At 45.7% G+C, this 23,731-nt stretch overlaps 1 protein-coding gene across 1 annotated transcript in view; it reads left to right on the top strand.

Moving 5' to 3' along the window:
- The first annotated feature begins 238 nt into the window (after positions 1-238).
- The window catches only part of Slc34a2 (solute carrier family 34 member 2), a 49,141-nt gene continuing 25,648 nt past the window's right edge, over positions 239-23,731 (top strand). Inside the window, exon 1 of the mRNA XM_008837352.2 lies at positions 239-300. Within this exon, the coding sequence (XP_008835574.2) occupies positions 274-300 (27 nt within the window). The 5' untranslated portion in view covers positions 239-273. The remainder of the gene's footprint in view (positions 301-23,731) is intronic.

Consider the following 23,731-nt stretch of genomic DNA (forward strand, 5'->3'; position numbering starts at 1 on the left):
TCGTCCAACCAGTTGGGGTGGGGAGAACACACTCTGAGCCCTCCCCCTGGGATGGACAGGCAGAGGAGAGCACTTTGTACAGCAAAATTAGAACTTCCTATAGCATTTAAGCCCCAGGCTACATGGCTTACAAGTCTCTGCCTGTGCTGGACTGTCTGTCCTCAATGGGACGACACACTGAGAACTCCAGGCTAATTTCAAGGTGGCCGGCCTTGCCTGAGGCCACCCCAAGTATCCGGGTTTCAGAGACTCCAGCTACACAGCAGGGCAGAGATGGCAGTAGGACACATGACATGTGAGGTAAGAGGCAAGAGTGATTGTCACCGGTCCAGGTAACCCTGGCAACCCTAAAGAAAACTGGAGGAGGTGGAAGCAGCTTGTGTAGAATTGGGGACCACAAGATGCAGAGAAGGAATGAAGGTCCAGAACTCTGTCTTGTGGGGAGGTGACCTGTGCACTGCTAACTAGCTGGGACCTACTCTCAGATTCTTCAACTCGGTCCAGAGAAGGAGAAGGGAACTGGAAAAGCTGAGAAAGGGGACTGCCAGAGCTCAGGAATATCAGTCCCATCCCTGACCCTCACAGATGCAGAGGTTTGGGGAGCTGAGGCCTTCTGGATGTCCCAGTCGGAGACAATAACAACTGGGATTCTGCTGGCCCTAATCACTATCCTGTGTCTCATTTGTAGAATAGTGCTTTATTCCGAAACTTGTGACCCAACCAGAAGGGAATAAGTGAACTCCTGGTAGAAGGGTTGTGGGCTTTGTGCCCCTTGGACTCCACAGTTAATCCCAGATGTGAGCAGCTGGCTGCCACAGCCCTTTTTTCCTCTCCAATGGACCGAAAGAGGATTAAGGACTGATTGGTTGGGCAGGTTACACCCTCTCAGCACATTCTCGGGGCTGTTCTGAAGGTTATTTTGGGGTCTGTACCATATGGGGCCCTGAGGAAAAGCATCTAGACCCAGTGCTGCCAGGGGGAGGTCATACAACTAGGTGATCTGAATGCAGGCTTAAGAGAATTAGCCCCTGGGAGATCCGTTTACCTTGCCAGTTAGAGAACCCATTTGGGGGGGGTCCCCAAAACTTTCCTGAAACTTCGTATGTTTACTCCAGTGTTCTAACAATAACCCACAGTCTTTGTGTTTATTTTTATTTTATATTTTTCTTTACTTACTTGGGGGGGAGGGGATGTGAGACAGGGTCTCATGTACCCCAGTCTGGCCTCAAACTTGATATGTAGCTGAGGATGGCCTTAAACTCCTCATTCCCCTGCCTCTACCTCCATACCCTGGAATTACAATTACTGGTATGGCCACTGTGAGGGGTGTGTGTGTGTGTGTGTGTGTGTGTGTGTGTATGTGTGTGTGTTTAGCCCAGGCTGGTGTTGAACTCAAGGGCTGACCTTATGGGATCCTCTTGCATCAGTTCTCCAAGTGTCTGGAACTTAGGTACATACGATGTTTATCTGTTCTCTCTCTCCTTCCCTCCCTCTCTCTTTCCCTCCCTCTCTCCTTCCCTCCCTCCCTCCCTCCCTCCCTCCCTCTGAGAGTCTTTCTATATGGTCCAGGCTGACCTTGAACTTCAGATCTTTCTGCCTCAGTCTTCAAATGTTAGAATTATAGACAAACACTCCCACCCTTGGAGGTTAGCATTTATTTATTAATTGGTAATAAAAGTATTCAGAGGGGCCGGGTATGGTGGTACACACCTTTAACCCCAGCAGTGGGAGGCAGAGGCAGGCAGATCTCTGTGAGTTCAAGGCCAGCCTGGTCTACATAGTGAGTTCCAGGACAGCTGGGGCTACTGGGAGACCCTGTCTCAAAAAGACAAAAAAAAAAAAAAAAAAAAAAAAAAAAAAAAAGAAGTATTCAGAGGGTTCTAAGTTCAAAAATGCAAAAGTGTGCACAGTAAAGAAGTCTCTCAGCCCCCTTCCCCCAGTCACTGGTAACTGCTAGTGTTGTCCAAGCTTCCTGTTGACCACAAGTTGATGGTAAGCTAAATGGTTGGTAGCGTTTATTCTCCTGAGCCCCAGCCATGGCAGGCACCTGAGTAGCTGAGAGGCCACAAGCATAAGACCCGTTCTGAGAGCAGGGACCAGCTCCCAAACTAGTTCATGAATTCTGGGATCTCTGGTAAGTCCTAGCCTCTCTCAGCAAAGCTGTGGGAGAAGGTTGGGGATAGGGGTGGGAGCCGGGGAGGACGACGACAGTCCTTTGCCAAGTTTCTCCAGAGGACTACCAAAGTCCCTACATGTTCCTGGCTTGTGATCAGGCACACGTATTGCGCATATAATTCTTGCTAATACTTGTTCATGGTCTGACTTTTCTGCTACCATATGAGCTACTTCAGAGCTAGGCAGAGTCTGTCCTAAGCTCCACTTCCTGGCACAGGCAGATACTCAATGATCACAACAATCTGGCTCAAGTTCCGAAGTCCTCATCAGGCCAGGCACTGTACCATGTTCACTGGATTAACCCAGTTCTTACCACAGCCACCCTTCCCACTGTACAAATGAGGAAACAAAGCACAGGGAGGGGGCAGCCATGCAGGATGACACTGCTGGCATCTCAGTGTGATGAGCTCCTCCTGGTTTCCCCAGAAATCTCCTGGTTTTATTTATTTAGAGACAGGGTCTCACTATGTAGCCTTGGTTGGCCTGGAAAGTGCTATGTAGACCAGGCTGGCCTCAAACTCAGAGACCTGCCTGCCTCTGCCACCTGAGTGCTAGGATTAAAGGCATGTGCCACCATTCCTAAGATTATTTCTTGCTTGTTTGTTTGTTTGAAGACAGTGTCTTACTACATAGCCTAGGCTAGTCTCAAACTCATGACAATCCTCTGGCCTCGTGAGTGCTGGGATTACAGGCATGAGCTACCACACCCAGCCTCTCCTTTTAAATTTGAAAGTTCTACCTCCTAAGAAGAGTTAGCCAAAGTCCTCAGCCTAGGAAGAAGGGGGTGGGGTGTGTCACCTGTTCCAGGCATGGTTGCCAAAAAGCTCAGTAATCAAGACAAATATTTTGATGCAGTATTTAAAAAACAAAATTATAGTCAGGTGTGGTGGTGCATGCCTTTAGTCCCAACACTAGGGAGGCAGAGGCAGGTGGATCTCTGTGAGTTCAAGGCCAGCCTGTTCTAGATAGTGAGTTCCAGGACAGCTGGGGCTACAGGGAGACCCTGTCTCAAAAAGACCAAAAACAAAACAAAACAAAACAAAACAAAATTATAACCCCGCCCCTCAAAGACCCTTGCTTTTAGTGAACAAAATGTCATCACTTTCCTAAGGTGCTTGGATGGGAGAAGTTTGGGCAGCAGACCCAATGAAGAAAAACAGGAGGGGTCTCAGGCAGGTGAGAGAGACACGCATGGGCTCCACCCTCTCCTCTCCCCTCCTAGTGGAGTTCAGCAAACCTTCTGTTCTTCCCCTGCTGTGGACTGATGGTCAACAGGTGTAAGGGGCAGCCAGAAATCTGCCAGGAGTCAGTGGGGCTTGTCAGAGGCAATGTAAGGGTAGGGTGCCCTCCAATGGAAAGGGTAGCTCCCCAGGAGGAGGTATGTAAGGAAGGACCATGCAGGAGACAGCATTGTGCTGGGTTGGGAAAGGCTCTGAGAAGCCTGTTTGCTGGAGTGGCACAGGCCCAGTGCCAGAGCAGCGAGGTTAGTCAGAACAAAGGCACTGTATTCCCAGAAAAAAGAGGGGGCTGTATTGGATGTGGGGCAGGGGTAGGAAGGGCCAGAGATAGAGGAAGAGATAGGGTGCAGTAACTCTATCGGTACCCTCCTTCTCTCTCCACCCCTCCCTAACCTGGATTGCTTTTGCACCATAGCAGATTGCTTTGGGTGGGGTCTGCATCGAAACTGCAGAGGCCAGAGCCCACACAGCCCTAGCACACTCCTGGATTTCATGCACACCATTCCTTACAGGAAATGGATGCTCCCCTCTGGGAAGGATGGCCCATTTGTGACCAGCAATTATAGATCCCCGAGTGACTGTTTTCATTCGGGTGTCTATTTCTGTATCGACTTTCCATCTCTGGATCTGGGTGAGCTGCAGGTCTAAGTGCTTTAATAGCAGTGTTGCCACTTGGCTAGATTTACAGGGCTCATTGTGGGATCTCAGAAAGCTGACCTCTTGATCTGATCTGAGCTGGTTCTGCCTCCCTCCTGCATCCTTGCTGACTGCCCACTGCTCAGTTGTTCCAGTTATGTTGTCCCAGTGAACTTCTTTTTTTTCCTTCCATCAACAAGTAAGGTAGGCTTGGTCACCCATGAGCGCCCTGGGGTGGCCAACTGTTTCCAGGGACTTCCCCAGTTAACATCAAAGGTCCCATATCGCAGGAAAAACTCTTGGTCCCAGTCAAATCATAACCATTGGCTACCCTAATCTAGCCAATGGATTACCTGCTGACCTCCCTGCCCCACTCTGCACACCATTTATTTATTTAGCAGTGTAGATTGAACCTAAAGTCCCATACATGGTAGGCAAGAGTGCCACCACTGAGCTGTATCTCCAACCCTCTTTTTACTTTTTATTTTGAGACAGGAGGTCATGAAGTTGCCCAGGCAACTTGAACTCACATGGTAGAAGGAGAGAACTTCCACAGGTTTCTCTCTGACCTCCACATGGGTGGCATGGCACATGGCTGGGGAGATGGCTCAGCAGTTAAAGCTCAAGAGGAAAGAAGTTCAGATCTCCAGAATTCACAGAAATCTCTCCAGGGTGGTGGCCAGCTACCTTGACTAGTTATGTCTTCATTTTCAAGTTCTGGGTTTGATTGAGAGACCTTGCCTCAGAAAATAAGGTGACAGAGTGATTCTCAGTATCAACCTTGGACCCTGACACACATGTGTACATATGTGTGCCCACACATATGCAAATGTGCATTTGTATGCTGGCACACCATATACCTATACACATGAAAAGACAAAAAGACAAAAAATACAACAAAATAAAATATAAAATAAAGTAAAAGTCCACAGACGAGCCCATGGAGATTGGATTCCCCGGAATTGGAGTTATAAACAGTCATGTGGGTGTTGGGAACCAAACCCACGTCCTCTGGAAGAGCACCCAGTGCTCTTAACTGCTAAGACATCCCCTTCCCCACATTTTTGAGACAGGGTCTCCCTGTAGCTCTGGCTGACCTGAAGCTGGCTATGTAGACCAGGCTGGCCTCGAATTCAAGAATGTTGGGATTAAAGATGTGTGCCATCATGTGTACAATTATGCCCAGATGATTTCAGTTTTTGAATTATATTGTTGTTGTTGTTGTTATTATTATTATTATTATTATTATTATTATTACTGAGACAGGGTCTCCCTGTAGCCCTGGCCAGCCTGGAACTGGCTATATAGAACAGGTTGGCCTCAATTTCACAAAGATCTGCCTGTCTCTGCCTCCCAAGTACTGGGATTAAAAGCATGCACCATGCCTGGCTTTAGAAAACTTTTTTTTTATTTAGTATATTTTATTTTGCTGAGCATAGTGGTGCATGCCTTTAATCTCAGCACTTGGGAGGCAGAGGCAGGAGGATCTCTGTGAGTTCAAGGCCAGCCTGGTCTACAGAGTGAGTTCCAGGACTGCTGGGGCTACAGGGAGACCTTGTCTCAAATACATATATTTGTGTGTATGCATGTATTGCCTGAATGTTGGTAGGTGCATCTGTGTCATGCAGTGCCTGAGGAGGTCAGAAGGAGGCATCAGATCCTCGGGACTGGAGTTTTGGAGGTTGTTAGCTGCCATGTGGGTGCTTGGAATCGAACCTGGGTCCTCTGCAAGAGCTTTTAACCACTGAACTATCTCTCCAACCCCTAGAAGATTTTTTTTTTTTAAGTTGAAACTTTAGGAGGATAAAAAATAAGAAAAGTTGAAACCTTAATACATTTAAAATAATATTTCACCTGGGTGGTCCACACCTTTAATCCCAGCACTCTGGAGGCAGAGAGCGGTAGGTCTGCTCTTGTAGAGGACCTGGGTTTGGTTCCTAGCACCCACATGATGGCAGCTAACAACTGTCTGTAATTCCAGTTCTAGGTGATCTGACACCTTCTTCTGACCTCTTCGGGCATTGCACAACACAGGTGCACTTACACACAGGCAGGCAATACATTCATACACATAAATTTTTTTTAAGTCCTCTGACTTCTACATGCACACACTGCCTTGCACACTCACGTGCACACACACACACACACATACATGCTCCGGTGCTCATCTAAATCAATACATCTAAAAAATTAAATAAAATTTATTTAAGTAGCCTTGCTGAGTGTGGTAGCTTACAATTATAATGCCAATACTTGGAGGCTAAGGCTGGAAAGATTTCTTTGAGGCTAGCCTGAGCTACATAATGAATTCCAGGTTAGACTGGGTTGCAGAGTGAAACCCTGTCTATAAATAAACAAATATCTATTCCTTCTTTTTTAGACAGGGTCTGATGTAGCCCTGGCTGGCCTCAAACTCATTATCTGAGGATGGCTTTGAATTTTGAATTTCTGATCCTCTTGCATCCACTTCTTGAGTACTGGGGTTATGCTGACCTGAACCACCGCACTCCCTTTATTCAATGCTTTACGCATTCTAGGCAAGCCCTCTGCCAACCAAGGTATATCCAAGCTATATCCCAAGCTCTTGAATTCACTTTATAGATAACTTTGCATGATTTATAAACCTATGGAAATAGTTTGAACAATTTTAAAATAATTTTATTTACAATTTCCATCATAAACTTCATATAGACTGTTGTTTTCTGTTTCTTACACTGCTACAGATATATCCAGGACCTTGTACAGTTAAGGTTCACAACTGAGCCACATCCCCAGTTCTAGCTCACACTGGCCTTAAACTCCATAAGTAGCTGAGAATACCCTTGAATTTTGATCTTCCTGACTCCATCTCCCAAGTTCTGGGATTATAGGTGTATGCCACCAAACCCAGTTTTACGTGGTGCTGAGGATTGAACCTAAGGCTTTGTGCATGCTAAGCAAGTACTCTACCCACTGAACTACATTCTTAGCCCTTCATTTATACTTTTAATCTCTCTCTCTCTCTCTCTCTCTGTCGCTCTGTCTCTGTAGGCTGGCCTGGTACTTGTAGTGATCCTCTGGCTTCGACTTCCTGTGTCCTGGATTACAGGCACATAGCACCATACCCAACAGCTTCTTTACTTTTTTTGGTCTTTTTGAGACAGGCTCTTTAGCAGGCCTGGAACTTGGTATGTAGACCAAGGTGGCCTTGAACTCACAAAGATCCACTTGAGTGCTGGGATTAAAGGTGTGTGCCACCAGTATCTTTTAATGTTTGTTTTTTGTTTATTGAGACAACATATCCTGTAGTCTAGGCTGGTCTGGAATTTATAGTGTAGCCCAGGATGAACTTGAGCTCCTGGTCCTCCTGTTTCCACTTTCCAAGTGCTGGGATTACAAACTTGAGCCACAGTGTCCAGCTGGAGGTGTAGCTCAAGCTGTCCTTAAACTCTCAATCCTCCTGCCTCATCATCTTCAACATTTGTCTACTGGCATGTGCTACTATGGCTGGCACTATGCTTAATTCTGAATCTCTCCTGGGGCCAAGTTTGCTCATCCATAAAAGTATAAAGCATATCACTCCAGAGCTGAGCCTTTTGCATAGTCATGTCAAGGGCCCCAGTGTTCAAAATGGAATAATTTCTCATGTATTTCTTCCTCTCCATCCAGGAGCCTGCATTGTGTTAGGTGATATTTTCTTTTTCATGTTTTCAAATTAAATTGGATTTTGTGGGCTTTGGGGTTATTTTTGGTCTTAGGATAGTTTTAGACGTCCTTTCTGTAGAACTTGAAAGACAATGAACTTGATGGAAATCTTTTTTTCATTCTTGATGCTCAAGTCTGTTGGCCCCATAGCTCAGACAAGATACTCCTGCCTGGTTGCATCTCCAGGCAAGTTCACAGTCACATAAATCTCAGGCTGTGCTGGTCTCAGTGGCAAGGTTAGAAGACGCCCACCAATTCAAAGCTAGGACCCCAAGTATTGTTAACAGTTGAGTTGAAAGCAAGCAGCTTTGAAAACTGGCTCACAGAGAGGAAGGAAAGTCACAGGACCACTAAGCAGTCAATGGCTGCATGCACGAAATGAGCAGATAGCGGGGAGGGAGACTGGAATGAAGTGTGTCACAGGGCCAGGGGTGAAGAGAGTGCCACGGAAGAGCCACAGAAGAGTTATGCATCAAAAATGTCAAAACTGGGGCTGGAGAGATGGTTCAGTGACTAAGAGCACTGGCTGCTCTTGGAGAGGACCCAGGTTTGGTTCCCAGCACCCACATAGCAGTTAACAACCACTCATAACTCCAGTTCCAGAGAATCTGACACCCTCTTCCTGCTTCTGTGACATTGCACACACAGGTGCACTTACATATATGAAGGCAAAACACTCAGACACATGAAAATAAATAAAATATCAGGGACTGGAGAGATGACTCCATGGTTAAGAACACTGGCTGCAAGCTGGGTATGGTGGCTCACATCTTTGATCCCAGCCCTCAGGAGGGAGAGGTAAGCAGATCTTTATGAGTTTGAGGCAAGCCTGGTCTATATAGCAAGTTCCAGGCCAGCTGGGGCTATAGGGAGACCTTGTTTCAAAAAGACAAAAAAAAAAAAGAGCAACAACAAAAAAACCCCCAAACAAACAAACAAAAAAAAACCCACTGGCTGCTGTGGCACAGGACCCAGGTTCAGTTTATACCTATTTTTATCTGGGCTCTGAAGCCCTCTTCTGACCTTTGTGGGCTCATGCATGCACGTGATACATAGGCATACACTCAAGTAAAGATATATACACATAAAATAAATAAGACTTAAAAATATATTTTTAAAATGTCAAAACCGCAAGTAGGTTGGCAACACAAGGACTTATGAAAGGCCAGAAGCCCCTTGGATTTTCTTTTTCTTTCCTTTTTTTTTTTGGCTTTTTGAGACAGGGTCTCCCGGTAGCCCCAGCTGACCTAGAACTGGCCATGTAGTCCAGGTTGGCTTTGAACTCACAGAAATTTGCCTGCCTCTGCCTCCCAAGTACTGGGATTAAAGGTGTGTGCCATCATGCCTAGCTTGCAGTTTGGATTTTGAAAGCTTGGTTTTAGAACCCGATAGTTGGCTGAAACACTTCAGTACCAAGCTCAAAGGCCAGCATCCTTTTGCAGAGACATTCCTCCTGATAGATACTGGAATATCGCTGTCCTCAGGACCACTTGGTCAGCCCAGGTCTTTTAAACATTCATCCAACTCCCTTATTCTGTTACTGCAGGGACTAGAAGAGGAAACTGATCATTTGGCTTTCCTGAAAGTCTCTCTTTCTGTCTCTTTTGGAGACAAGAATTAACTTTTTTTCCTCATTAGCTTCTGAGCAGGAGTAAAAGCAGTAATGTGGCAGAGAGGAGAGAGATTCAAGGCCAAAATTGCAAAGAAGCAGCCTGCACCCTTTTAAGAGACCAGAAACACTATACATCAGAGTTTCTTGACCTTGGCACAATGTCCTTGGCACAATGGCCTTGGCACAATGGCATGTGGCTAGCTGTTCTTTGATGTGGGCCAGTCCTATACATTGTAGGATAGTCACAGCACCCCTGACCTCTGTCTGTTAGATGACAGTAGCACCTCTGGTCCTACATGTAACAATTTCAAATGCTTCCTATCCTAGTTTGTTTCTCCATTGCTGTGACAAAACACTCTGACCAATACCAACTTGGGGAGGAAAGGGTTTATTTGTCTTTATATCTCCCAGGTCGCAGTTCATCAGGGAGCCCAAGGTAGGAACTCAGGGGAGGAACCTGGAGGCAGGAGCTGGAGCACAGGCTGTGGAGGAATGCTGCTTACTGGCTTGCTCCCCTGCTCGCCCCCCCCCAGCTTGCTTTCTTATGCAACACAGGCCCACCTGCCCAAGGGTGGCACCACCCACAGTGGGCTGGGCTCTCCCACATCACTCAACAGTCAAGAAGATGCCCCACAGACATGACCACAGGCTAGTCCTATGGAGGCAATTCCCCAATTGAGGCTCCCTCAACCCAGGTGTGTAAGTTGACACTAAAGCTGTCCAGCACACCTCTAGACTTTGTCAAATGTCCCCCAGGGACAGAAATGTCCTCCCCTTGCTCAGCTTAAAGCCAAAGGGGTTTTTCAAGGCAACCTCAAAAGTCAACAATTTTCTTTTCTGTTTTTCCTCAGGTGCTACTGGGGATTGAACCTATGGCTTCACACATATGGGCAAGCATTCTCCCACTGAACTATAACCCCTCAAGGAAGGAGGTGCCTTTAGAACCGTGTGTTTGCTGAGGATGTAGCTCAATGGATAGAGGACTGGTCTCGCATGCCAGGGGCCCTGGGCTCCATCCTCAGCACTATCTAAGATTGGGTAATTGGAGGCACACAAGCCTGTAATCCCAGCTACTCCAGAGGCAGAAGCTGGACAGTCAAGACTTCAAGATCATTTAGGCCTTAGCCTGCTCAAGGACCTCTTGGACTACATAGACCCCATCTCAGAACAACAAAATAAAGGTTACTTCAGAACCATGCTTGTAGCTAGGCGTGGTGATACAGGTTTGCAATCCCAATGTTCTCAGGGAGGCTAGGGCAGGAGGATTCCTGAAAGTACTAGGCTAGCTAGGGCTACACAGCAAGACCTTGTCTCAAATATCAGTCAATGATCAATCAATCAATCAATCAATCAATCAATTACACGGGGGGCATAGGTTGGACTCCAGGAATATATTAGAACTGCTGCTTTCCAGGCCCTGCTGTCATCATTGGGCCAGTTTTATCATTGCATGGTCCTGAGAGAGGAGAGAGGTGCTTACTTGTCCACACCTCAGCCTAGTCTCCAAAGGATTTTGATGGTGGGGAGGAGGTGTCACTGTTTGCAAGTTGTTGGTGCATGTTCTGGTCAAGTTACCTAGTTTCTTTGAGTTTGGTTTTCTTTAACTTTCTGTGTCTCTTACAGATGGGAATTCGAATGCTACAGTCCCAGGCTGTCATGAGGCTCAAGCAGTAAATACATTGGGCTGGAGAGATGGTTCAGTGGTTAAGAGCACTAGCTGCTCTTCCAGAGGACCCGGGTTCGGTTTCCAGCACCCATATACTAGCTAACAACCTTCGGTAACTTCAGTTCCAGGGGATCCAATACCCTTTTCTGGTCTCTGTGAGCATTGCACAAGCATGATGCACTCACATGCAGGCAAAACATTCATACACATATAATTAAAATAAATTAAAAAGAACAAAATATTTTTTAAACAAACAGTAAATACATTTGGAGTCACACACAACTGCATGTGTATGACTAAGGGATCATCCTGTATTAATCATTAGTATTATTTTCAAAACTAAATCATAGTGGATACAAAAAAGGATAGAAAATAAAGGCCCACACCTTTAATCCCAGCACTTGGGAGGCGGAGCCTGGTGGATCTCTGTGAGCTCAAGGCCAGCTGGGGCTGCAGGCAGACTCTGTCTCAAAAAGACCAGAAAAAGAAAAGAGAAATCCTGAACTTGGTGTCACACACCTCCTTTAATCCCAATAATCAGGAGGCCCACGCAGGCCATCTCTGTGTTCAAGGCCAGCCTGGTCTACATAGAGAGTTTAAGGCCGGCTAAGTCAACACAGTTAGACCCTGTCTGAAAACAACAACAGCAAAAGTTTCATGGAACCAGATACTAATGGAGCTGGCTATGGTGGTACATGCCTGTAAGCCCAGGCATGGAGCTTTGATGAGGCAGGAGGATTGCCACAAGTTCGAGGCAGGGAGTTCCAGACCAGGCTGGAAGTTCATAGTGAGACACTGAGAAGAAAACAAAAACAGATGGACGGACAGAAGCACCGCAGATTTCATATTTGATTTCAGGATTTCTTTGTTACACTCTATCTTACACATTTTCATTAATGCTAAGTTCCTGGAACTAAAAATCGTCTAGTTGATCAAATGGAAAGGGTTACAATTTGCAGGTTATTCCCATTCTGAGAATACAATTTGCTTTGTTCTTTATTCTGTAATGATTGTCTGCATGCATCTGTTTGGGTTTTTAGAAATGTAGCTACTAAGGTGAAGGAAGAAACTATTTCTTATCTTCTCCCTCATTCCTCTTTTTTTGAGGCAGGATCTCAATCATAGTTGAGCTAGTCTCAACTTGAAAACTCAGTGTTGGGATTAAAGGCATGTGCCACCACACCCAGCCCAAATAAATGTTATAATATAGTTTTTAAAAAAATGTAATTCAGGCTGGGTGCCTTTAGTCCCAGCACTCAGGAGGCAGAGGCAGGCAGATCTCTGTGAATTTGAAGCCAGCCTGGTCTACATAGTGAGTTCCAGGTCAACTGGGGCTACAGGGAGACCCTGTCTCAAAACGACCAAAAAAACTGTCATTCATTCCCCTTTATTCTCACCCCCCAATGCCCCCAAAATATGTACCTCAAAAACTGATAGAAACTGCCAGGTGTAATGGCCCACACCTTTAATCCCAGAATGTTGGAGACAGAGGAAAGGGATTTCTGAGAATTCCTGGCCAGCCTAGTCTACATGGAGAGCTCCCGGCTAGCCAGGGTGAAATAATTAAATCCTGTCTCTAAACAAACAAAAACCCAGTAGTAAGTAAGAAAAATAAAAACCAGAGAACCAGACAAGGACCACCGCCCCCCCCCCAATAAAAACAAAAAAACAACAACCTGGTAGTAAAGCTGGGTATGGTGGCAAAATGCCTGTAACCACAGGATTTGGCAGGTAGAGCATAAGGATCAGGAACTCAAGGCCAGTCTGGGCTATAGGAGACCCAGCCTCAATAAAAAAAAACAAACCCGGAAAACCCGGCATGAAACTGCATGTGTATGACTAAGGGATCATCCTGTATTAATCATTAGTATTATTTTCAAAACTAAATCATAGTGGATACAAAAAAGGATAGAAAATAAAGGCCCACACCTTTAATCCCAGCACTTGGGAGGCGGAGCCTGGTGGATCTCTGTGAGCTCAAGGCCAGCTGGGGCTGCAGGCAGACTCTGTCTCAAAAAGACCAGAAAAAGAAAAGAGAAATCCTGAACTTGGTGTCACACACCTCCTTTAATCCCAATAATCAGGAGGCCCACGCAGGCCATCTCTGTGTTCAAGGCCAGCCTGGTCTACATAGAGAGTTTAAGGCCGGCTAAGTCAACACAGTTAGACCCTGTCTGAAAACAACAACAGCAAAAGTTTCATGGAACCAGATACTAATGGAGCTGGCTATGGTGGTACATGCCTGTAAGCCCAGGCATGGAGCTTTGATGAGGCAGGAGGATTGCCACAAGTTCGAGGCAGTGAATTCCAGACCAGGCTGGAAGTTCATAGTGAGACAACCTGGTAGTAAAGCTGGGTATGGTGGCAAAATGCCTGTAACCACAGGATTTGGCAGGTAGAGCATAAGGATCAGGAACTCAAGGCCAGTCTGGGCTATAGGAGACCCAGCCTCAATAAACAAAAACAAACCTGGAAAACCCGGACTGACAGTATTTGCATTTTTGAAGATTAAAATTGTGAATCCATTAGATCCACTCCTTTCATTCATGACTGTCCATGCAGGGCTTACTAATTTGAGTGAACTTTAAAAATATCTAAAAAACTATGCTGGCCTTTATCATATTCAGTGGGAATCTTTTTTCTCACCATATTGTTTAATTTGACATAGCTGAATAGCGAATGCCCAACTTTTGTCTAGCTCACCTCTGGTTTTTCTGTGATCAGAGTTTTAAAGACAATCTTCTCTAGATATGACAGGCAAAGCGCCCAAGTTCATTCTTCCCTAGTTGTAAACTGGTTACTCTAGAACATATAATTGAGAAAGGGTGTCCTAGCCACAGTTACCCTGGAACTCTCTACGTAGACCAGGCTGGTCTCAATCTCACAGAGATCTACCTGCCTTTGCCTTTTGAGTGCTGGGATTAAAGGCATGTGCCACCATGCCTGATTTTTTAAAAAATTTTATTTATTATTTTTATTTTTGTGTATGAGTGTATTGCCTACATGTGTGTAAGTGCACCCATGTTGTATAGTGCCTGTGGAGGTCTGAAGGTATTGGCTTCCTCCAGAACTGGAGTTATGGACTGTTGTTAGCTGCCATGTGGGTGCTGGGAATCAAACCTATCCTCTGCAAGAACAGCCAGTGTTTTTAACCACTGAGCCATTTCTCCAGCTCTGAGGCCTGTTTGTTTTGGAACTGGGTCTCACACTGGAGCCCAAGCGCCTCTTGGGTGTCAGGATTATAGGCAAGGGCCACCTTATCTGGCATAATACTTAACCTTAAAATTGGTTTTCAAGTTGGGGGCTGCTCAGTGGAGTACTTGCCTAATATGTTTAACTTGCCTAATATGTTCGGGTTCCATTCCCAGACACACACACACACACACACACACACACACACACACACACACACATTCTGGACTGTAAAGGATCTCAGGTTGTGAGAGCAATCTCAGGGTGTGTTTCCATTGTCATGACCTCGGCATAAATGACTTTATAAAAACAATTTGGGAGCTAGGTGTGGTGGCTCATACCTGTAATTCCAGCATTTAGGAAGCTAAGGCAGGAGGAATTTCCTGAATTTGAGGTCAACCTGGGCTACATAGTGAGTTCCAGGTAGTCTGTAAAGGATCTCAGGTTGTGAGAGCAATCTCAGGGTGTGTTTCCATTGTCATGACCTCGGCATAAATGACTTTATAAAAACAATTTGGGAGCTAGGTGTGGTGGCTCATACCTGTAATTCCAGCATTTAGGAAGCTAAGGCAGGAGGAATTTCCTGAATTTGAGGTCAACCTGGGCTACATAGTGAGTTCCAGGTAGTCCCAGCTGGCCTGGAACTCACTACATAGACCAGGCAGGCCTTGAACTCAGAGATTCACCTGCCTCTGCCTCCTGAGTGCTAGGATTAAAGGCGTGTACCACCACTCCTGGCAAGAATTTGTCTTAAAGGGAAAAAAAAAAAAATCTCAGCTGGGTACAAATTTCAGCCCAGCAGGACTTTCCTTTAATCCAAGCACTTGGGAGGCAGGTGGATCTCTATGACTCTGTGAGATCAAGGCCAGCCTGGTGTACACAGCGAATTCCAAGTCAGCTGGCGCTATAGAGAGACAGTCTTAAAAAAAAAAAAATCTCAAACCAGTTTGGAATTAGGAATATTGCTCAGTGGTAGAGCATTTGCCTAGCATCCCCAGGACTCCCCCTCCCCTCCAAAAAAGAAGCAAGGGCTAAATACACCCTAGGGAGGAAGCTGGGATGATCAGATTTAGGGAGGCTGCTGGCCTGGGTAGGGCTTTCCAGCTCTATGGTGGGAGCTAAATTGAATAGATAAGCAAGGTTGGTGAACTGGATGGAGATAATCACATCATGGCTTGGCTATATAAAGGCTGGTGTCTTAGCTGTCAGGCAGTAGCTGCTCCCAGAGACTTCTGAGCTGGTCTCAGTGATTCTCAGTGGTCCCCAGCTGTTCCCAGTAGTCCTCAGAAGTCCCAAGCAGGGTGTCTTCTTACCAGGTATGTAGGCTGCTTTGGGGTTTTAGGGAATCTAGATCCTCCACCAACAGGGCACTTGGTTTCCTCATCCTGAGAAGACAGAAGTGGTCTTTGGAAAGTGGAAGGAATGGGGGAGGCGTGAAATAATAAAGCCAGGTATAGACAACAGGGCCTTGTTTTCCAGCCCTGCTGGTTCTGCCTGTGTTGAGGTGGGTCTCTTTGCCTGGTATAATGGAGTGTTTTTATGTCATGAGCTCCCGCCAAAGCTGCCTACTAGAGATCGAGGGAGAGGGTTGCATGGATTCGTGCCCAGGCCTGTGAGAGACTGGCTGGTTTGGGGTTGAGTCCTGATCAGATCAGAAACTATGTTGAAACTTGGGCAGAACATGAACTTGAGCTGAGCCTGTGCTTATCTGCAAAACTGCCAAATAATTTTACATTGTTGTTGAGATTAAACAATACGTGTGTGGCCTGCAAAGTTCAGAGATGTAAGGCACAAAGTTCTGGTGCCTGGGTTGACCGGATGGTACCGGGAATCTGCAGGAGGGAGGGTGGTGTTAGCCAGACTTCTGGGTGGCTGAAGATTAAAGGTGATCAACTCAAGTCTTGGGATGAACCCCAGCCCAAGTGTCACTCCATCTTTAGCAAATATGGTTTCTAGAACCCCAGATAGAGTCCATCTGCTCAGTAAGATGTCTTTTTCCTTCTTTCTCAGGCAAAGATGGGGTGGATGGTAAATGAATTGAACCTTTGGAGGCCGGTAGCATGGCCGCTCAGCTCGGTCTGAGGCTGCTTTGCTTTCTTGCTGCTGAGGACTTGGGATGGGGAGAGAAGCAGTGTGCTTTGGTGGTAGTGGGGCTACCTCCTCATTTGGAAAGGATCCCAAGACCCTATTAAGCAGGAAGAAATTCCTTCCTCAGTGCAGGGATCCCCATAACTCCATGAAAGACGAGAGGGAGGGGTACCATCTCACCTTTCTTTTGAGCTCTCCACCGGACTGGAAAGCATTTATAAGTGGGTGGAGGTAGTCCAGTAGTTTCAGAGAACATGCAGTTACAAAATGTTCAGATCATCTAGGTGTGTTTGCATGCCTGAAAACCAGCATTTGGGGGGTAGAGGCAGGAGACTCTGGAGTTCAAGGTTCTCCTTGGCCTGTTCTAGACCAGCCTGGGCTTCATGAGACTTCCTCCAAAGAGGAAAAACTGAAAACGCTGGGAATATAGATCAGGAGGGGACAGGGGAATAGGGAACGGCAGGATCCATTAATGACTCCAAATGGCCTCTCATTCAAATGCTGGTGCCACCCAAATTCTCATATATTCGAGGTTCCATCCAGATGTGTACTTACCAGCTCTGATTTTCCCAGGTTATAGAGCAACAACTTGAGAATAAGAATCCCCAAAGAATGTGGAGTTAATGTTTTTTATTTTAGGAAAGGTCTCCTATAATCTGAGTCAAATGCATAAGTCTCAGCAAAATTCAGCTTTGATTCAAAGCAGAGAATTCTTATGCATTTCCTGATTGGAAGTGTGGTGATGACCTGAGGACCATAAACATGTAACCCCTGCCACAGTTGTCCTCTAACCCTACCTTCTACAGGTGCCATGACTACACAGTGCTGCACCTTTATTTCTTCATTTTAATTTTTTATTTTTTGAGACAGGATTTTCCTGTAGCTGGCCTAGAGCTCGATATGTACAACAAACCGGCCTCCGTCTCACAGAGAGATTCACCTGCCTCTGCTTCCCTAGTGGTGGGATGAAAGGTGTGTACCACCATACCCAACCAAGCTGCCTAGACTGCCGAGGACTTTCTGAAGTTTAAGCAGTTCACCTTAACTTTATGTCCTTATAAGGAATCTTAGAGAAGAGCTTCCACCTTCAGTGGAAAGATGGCCCTAGATTAGGCTTGGAGGACGGTTATACCTTCCTTGGTGGAACGTTCTGAGTCTGTAAGTCAGTACTCAGAGCCCCGCCTACCACCGTTATAGAAAGGTCTGTAATCCCAGCTATATTTTGAGTTAGATTTTGTTTTGCTCCCGAACTTGAATGCTTCAAGGCAGGGCATGCTTTCTACTTTGCCTCAAACTCTCCATTTCTCTGTCCCATAAATTTCCTATCAGCCACCATCTGGGCATTTAGAAGTTGACCTGCTTGGACTGAAGGTGTTTGAAGTCCGTTTCTTTTTCTTTTGTGGTGGTCCTAAGGTGTCATGCATACTATGCAAGCACTATACCACTAAGCTGTATCCCCAGTTCTTTCTATTTGGAGATAGGCTCTCAGTTGACCACAATGACCTTGAGTTCATTCTGTAGTAAGCCTTGAACTTGGAATCCTCCCAGTAAATGGGGTTACAGGCCTATGCCACCAGATCAAGTCCCAGGTTCAACAAAATCTCACTGAGCACTTATCAGGCTCTTAGAAAGACCAAGAGCCTGAAAGTCCCCTTAAGGACTTTATGGGCTATAGACTGTAGCGGAGTAGAAAACACACGGCAGAATTATGTGGTAATTGGTGTGAAGAAAAAGGCAAAGTAAGAGGCTGAAGAAGGCCGTGATTACACTTGTAATCCCAGCACTCGAGGAGGATCTGCTTTAGGTCATCCAGTACAATTTTGGCAGGCTAGGCTACAAGAGACCCTGTCTCAAAACAATGAAACTATTGGTGATACCTGAGCAAAGAGAATTGAGTTGGTCAAGGAAGCTTTTTGTACCATCCAGAAAAGGAGACCAGAAAGGTCAATGGCCCTGGGCCAGGGGCATGCATGAGAGGAACAGCAGGAAGGCTGTGACTGGCAGGAACTGGAGGGAGGGTGGATCAGCCATGTTTGGTCTTAGAAGGTTTTCCACTATGTTGTAACTCTTAGGGAAACAAAGAAAGGTTGGAAGGGTTGGGGATGTAGCTCGGTGGTAGACAGCTTGCTTTGTATGTGCAAGGACAAGCACTGGATGGTTTGAGTAGGAAAGGATATAATGTAATTTAGAGCTCTGTCAGGGTTCTTTGGCTATTGTATTAGAGGAGAAAGTGATGGATACAGAAAGATCAGGGTGACCCTAGATATAATCCTGGTCGGGGAAGTTGGCTGGACTAGTATGGTGATTGCCTTAGAGGTATCATCTAAAGACAGAGCCATTCAAGGATGTCCTGATTATTAGATATGGACTGCAAAAGGAAACCTATGCAAAATCAGCGGCTCTGAAGTAAGGCTTTTGATCCACTGTGGTAGATGATGCACTGGTGAGATGGGGAAAGCTGGGGAATGAGTCAGGAACAGTTTGGGGCAAGCCAAGCTTGAAGTGCTGGGAAGAATTTCAGAAGAATTCAGAGAACTTTCCAGGGAGCATTGGAGATCCCTTTCTAACCCTGAGGCCTAACTGGGTGTGGTGGTGCAAGCCTGCCTATAGTCCTAGCACTTGGGAGATGGAAGCAGCAGTATCAAGAGTTCAAGGCCAGCCCCAGCTACATTGAGACCCTGTCACAAGCAGTAAAATAAAGCTTAGGTCCAGGCTAGAGATGATGGATTTGGGGGTTGTCAACATATAGAAGGCATTTAAAAGCACTTAAGGTAAGGCAATGTTTTTCATAACGTGGTGTTGACTATCAAATTTCATGACCTAGTGATAGTCTTGAGCAACATTTTAAATATAGAAGAAATAAAGGTGGGGATAGAAAACCGAAAGTTTCAGAGTACATTTTACAATCAGGCTGGTAAGTGTTTTGTGAAGTATTTTATTTTGTTAGTATGTACACAAGCTGGGCAAGGGTGAAATGTGTTTCTTACTATGAGTTATGTTCAGAAAAACTTAAACCGTTGACCTATGAGGTAAGGGGAAGAGAATCCAAGGGCCTTGGCCCTGTAGTGTGTAGGGATCTGGAGAATTGAGTAAGGGGGACTTGAAAGAATAGCAGGTGATGTAGAAGGAATATGAGGAAGGCGATTCCAGTCAGAGGGCCTGGAGCTTCAGATACTGAGTGAGATGCTTTCGGCCACTGGAAACCAATGGTGACACAGGTAAAAGCTATCTTACTGGTACACTGAGAACAAAAGACTGGTTAGGATGTGTTGGGAGACAATGGGATGGGGAAAATAGAGAAGACTCAGGAATTTTGTTATGGAGAGGAACAAGAGGCCAGGTGGTAGAAGAAGAGAGATAGGCTCCAAGTCAGGGGTGGGGATTCTAAAGAAGGAGGAAACCCATCAAGTTGTATGCCAGAAAAGTGGTCTAGGAGGGAGAGGGGACACTTGGGGACCCATGATAGGGCAGAGAGGCTAATGCCTGGCTGTATGTATGAGCCAAGAATATTCATCTGCTCACCACAAGGGAGAGGAGAGAACACAGTTCAGGATTAGGATCAGTTCACTTGGTAGGAGGATGGATGATTCGGTTAGGAACAGCATCATCGTCCCTGAAGAAAAGGGAGTTGGGTCCCAGCTTAACTGCTCTACCAAAAACGGTCTCAGGCTGAGTGACGTAGCTCAGTGTGTAGCGTGCTTGTGAGTACACACAAGAACCCAGATTCCATCCCCAGTACCGACTAAACAAGAATATGCACCTATTATCTTAGCAATTGGGAGGTGGATCAAGAAGGTCAGACATTGAAGATCTTTGTCGGCCAGTCTGGGCTACTTGATATCCCTATCTCAAACCAACCAACCTAACTGACTGACTGACTTTCTGGGCTTGCAGCCTTTGTCTAGACACATCCTTCCCTCACTTCCTTTACACTCACTACTGTAGAGGCCTGATGGATGCCCACATGTCTACAGCTGTGGTGTTCACCAGGGTGCATGGTGTACTTTCCTATCAAAATCTTCCCCAGGTGACCTGGATCTGCCAGTTCAGCTCATTCCCACTGAAAAACGAGCTCACCAGAAAGGTGACTGTTTCCAAATGAGCAACTCAGTCTAACCATTGTGAGACATTCCACCGCCATTATTAGTGAAATCTTTTTTTTTCTTGGTATGTGTGTGTGGTGTGCATGTGTGCATGTGTGGGTGTGCCTGTGTTTTGAATTCATGTGCACATATGAACATAGGTTCATACCAGGTTTTTTTTATTTTTAAATTTTAATTATTTTTTATGTGTATGAGTATTTTGCCTGTGTGTGTGTGTAAGTGTAGCATGAGTGTGCCATATTTTATTTGGGTGCTTGGAGACCCAAACTTGTCTTTACAGGAACAGTCTGCACATCATCTACTGAGCCATCTCCCCAGTGCAAGAAGCAAAATCTTTGTAGGAATTAGGAAGTGATGATCTGAACTTGGTTGGACATAGTTCTGGGAAGAAAACTACACTAAACTCCTGTATAGAAACTAGAGAGAAAATTTTCAAATTATAATCGTGGCTACTCATCAATAGGTAACTTGGATTTTCAAATGAAACTCTGGAATCCTTGGGGGCTTCAAAGAGGTCCTTCCCTCCTTCCCCGGCCCCTGTCCCAGGATGTCCCAAGGAGATTGGGAGATATGGAACAAGAGAGAAAGGTGAAGGATGGGGGTGTCAAGCCAAATAATTCTGCATTTATTATTTGCACTGAAAAAAATCATTGGGGCCAGATGAACCCTGAGGCTTGTCTTAACTTAAGGATTTTATTACTGTGCTACAATGAATCTATGCTTTTAGCATTATTATTTTATGCAGGATGGTACTTTGAATGCCTGGGAGAAAGGAGATTTGCTTTGATAGGGCCCTGATAAGAAGGGGGTCATTAGGCAAGGTGATATACTCTGGAGGTTTCTGGAACAAACTAAAATTTAATCAGATTTATGATAAAGATGAAAGCTTGGCCTTTCTCAAGTGTTATACGGCAAGGTAGAGAAATGTTGAGTCTGTTAAGGTCAAAGAGCTTGAACTGTTCTGGTTACCTGGTAGTTGGTTGCGGTTTGTCCAACATTCTCTGGTCTTTTGCCGCTTGTGCTTTCTGTCATGGGACAGTGGCAGGAGTGGCAGTATTTCAGAGGCTGGGGTGGAAGGTGTCACCTGTGGGGTCTGTGACCTTTTTTGCCTGCCTCTGCCTCCCGAGTGCTAGGATTAAAGGCGTGCGCCACCATGCCTGGCTTCCACTCTTAGTTTGTAAATAGTATTAGGGATCAAATTCAGGGAATAGCAAATTCTACCACCAAGTCATAGACCCAGCTCCTCCCGACTGTCCATGTTTTCAGCTTATGTCAGTTAGGCTTATCCAGATGTAACACCTTAATAAATTGGGAAACATCTGTAGTCTACTGTGTCCTCAGGAGCATCCCTAGTGGGTGAACCAACTAGCTGATGCCAGGTGAGAGAACCAGGTAGCTGGCAACTGGGGTGTTGTGTATGGTTTATATTTTATTTGGCCTCTGCAGTTGTATTTTTTTCTTCCACAAAGTTTTTGAGTCCGCACTGAAAAGTTCTGAAATTTTACCTAAAAGTCTTAATTTCTGGCCTCTAGAATATGAGAACTAGCCCCACAGGCCTCAGTTCTCAACTGTAACAATCAGTTGAAGTTGGGTAATGACTCTGTCCTCCTTGGAGGCAGGGTCTTACTATGTAGCCCAAGCTAGCCTTTAACTGGACATAAACTCTATACTGCCCTCAAACTGTTAGTCTTCCTGACTTAGAGTCCTAATGCAGTTACAGGTATGGACCACCATGCCAGCTTAGTGGCTGTTCCGCTTAGAAGGAAATCAGGGGCCATGTGTTACACTGAGAACTTTTTTCCATCTGGCTCCTTTAACAGGTGTCTGAGCACAAGGTGACTGGTACTACCTGGAAAAACTACTCAGGTTCTGGTTTTTCATGTTTTCCTTGCTTGAATTACAATCCAGCCTGTGCCAGGCTGCGGGGATTCTGAGATTGACAGGATGGGACAATCCCTGAACTTTTATTGACAGTCTTGCTATTCGGCCCAGCAGACCTTAAATTGATCTGTAGCTGGGGTTGGCCTTGAACTCCTGATCCTCCTGCCTCTACCTCCCAAGTTCTGGGATTACAGGCATGCACTACCACAATCAGCTTCTGTTCTGTTTCTTATATTTTTTTAAAAAAGTTTTAGTAGCCGGGCGTGGTGGCACATGCCTGTAGTCCCAGCAATCTCCCTGGGACATCCTGGGGCAGGGGCCGGGGACGGAGGGAAGGACCTCTTTGAAGCCCCCAAGGATTCCAGAGTTTCATTTGAAAATCCAAGTTACCTATTGCCTCCTTTCTTGGGAGGCAGAGGCAGGTGGATCTCTGTGAGTTCAAGGCTAACCTGGTCTACATAGTGAGTTCCAGGACAGCTGGGGCTATAGGGAGACCCTGCTTCAAAAAGACAAAAAAATTTTTTTAGTTCAATTACAAATATATTCTGGTAGCTGGGTGTGGTGACACATGCCTTTAATCCCAGCACTTGGGAGGCAGAGGCAGGCAGATCTTTGTGAGTTCAAGGCTAGCCTGGTCTACATAGTGAGTTCTAGGCCAGGTGGGGCTACAGGGAGACCCTGTCTCAAAAAAGACAAACAAAACAAATATGTTCTGGTGTTTTGTTTTCTGTGCTAGGGATCAAAATGGAGCTTTGAACATGCTAGACAATGCTTTACCATGGAGCTACACCCCATTCCTCACTTGTGACATTTCTTTCTGCTGCCAATTCCTTCCCATGTTTGAATCTATTACACTTTATCTTCTTGTAAGCTGCCTTAAATCCATGTTGCAGCAACAATTCAAATGCAGCATTTCCCACTAGCAGACAGCACCACTAAGAATGCTTTTGAGTTTTGCTTTTCAGGATATTTAGGAACATATTTAATTACCATTGTGCCAGCCCTGTGTTCTTTCCCTTTCACATTGCTTCATTTGAGCCCTGTTCTTTGAAGTCTAGGGCTTTCTTGTGACTATGCAATGCATTCTTTGACATTTCTTGAATTCCCTGGCCATGAGCCTGACCAATTCTAAGATTATCAACACTTCCCTAGGACCTGGGGGAAGCTCCTGATGAATGCAGAATTCAAAATGGGTTTGTTAAGGTGTTATTTAGGGAGTTACTGTCTCTGGCTGATATGATGCGATCCACTTCATGCCCTTTCCTGCAGCTGCTGTGGTCAGTAAAGTGATAAGCAGTTTGCCCAGTGGCCTCATAGGAGGAGCATCAGGCAGGAACAGCAGGCCAAGGTCCATGCACCCATGGTCAGCGTGGATGTTGGTGGTCCACACCTGCTTTGTTTATCCTTCCCAGCATTTAAATTTTTTTCAGTAATGAGGCTTAAACCCTATACCCTA

The sequence above is a fragment of the Nannospalax galili genome, unplaced genomic scaffold (assembly GCF_000622305.1).
Source record: "Nannospalax galili isolate Female #2095 unplaced genomic scaffold, S.galili_v1.0 scaffold777, whole genome shotgun sequence".
Classification (NCBI taxonomy): Eukaryota; Metazoa; Chordata; class Mammalia; order Rodentia; family Spalacidae; genus Nannospalax; species Nannospalax galili.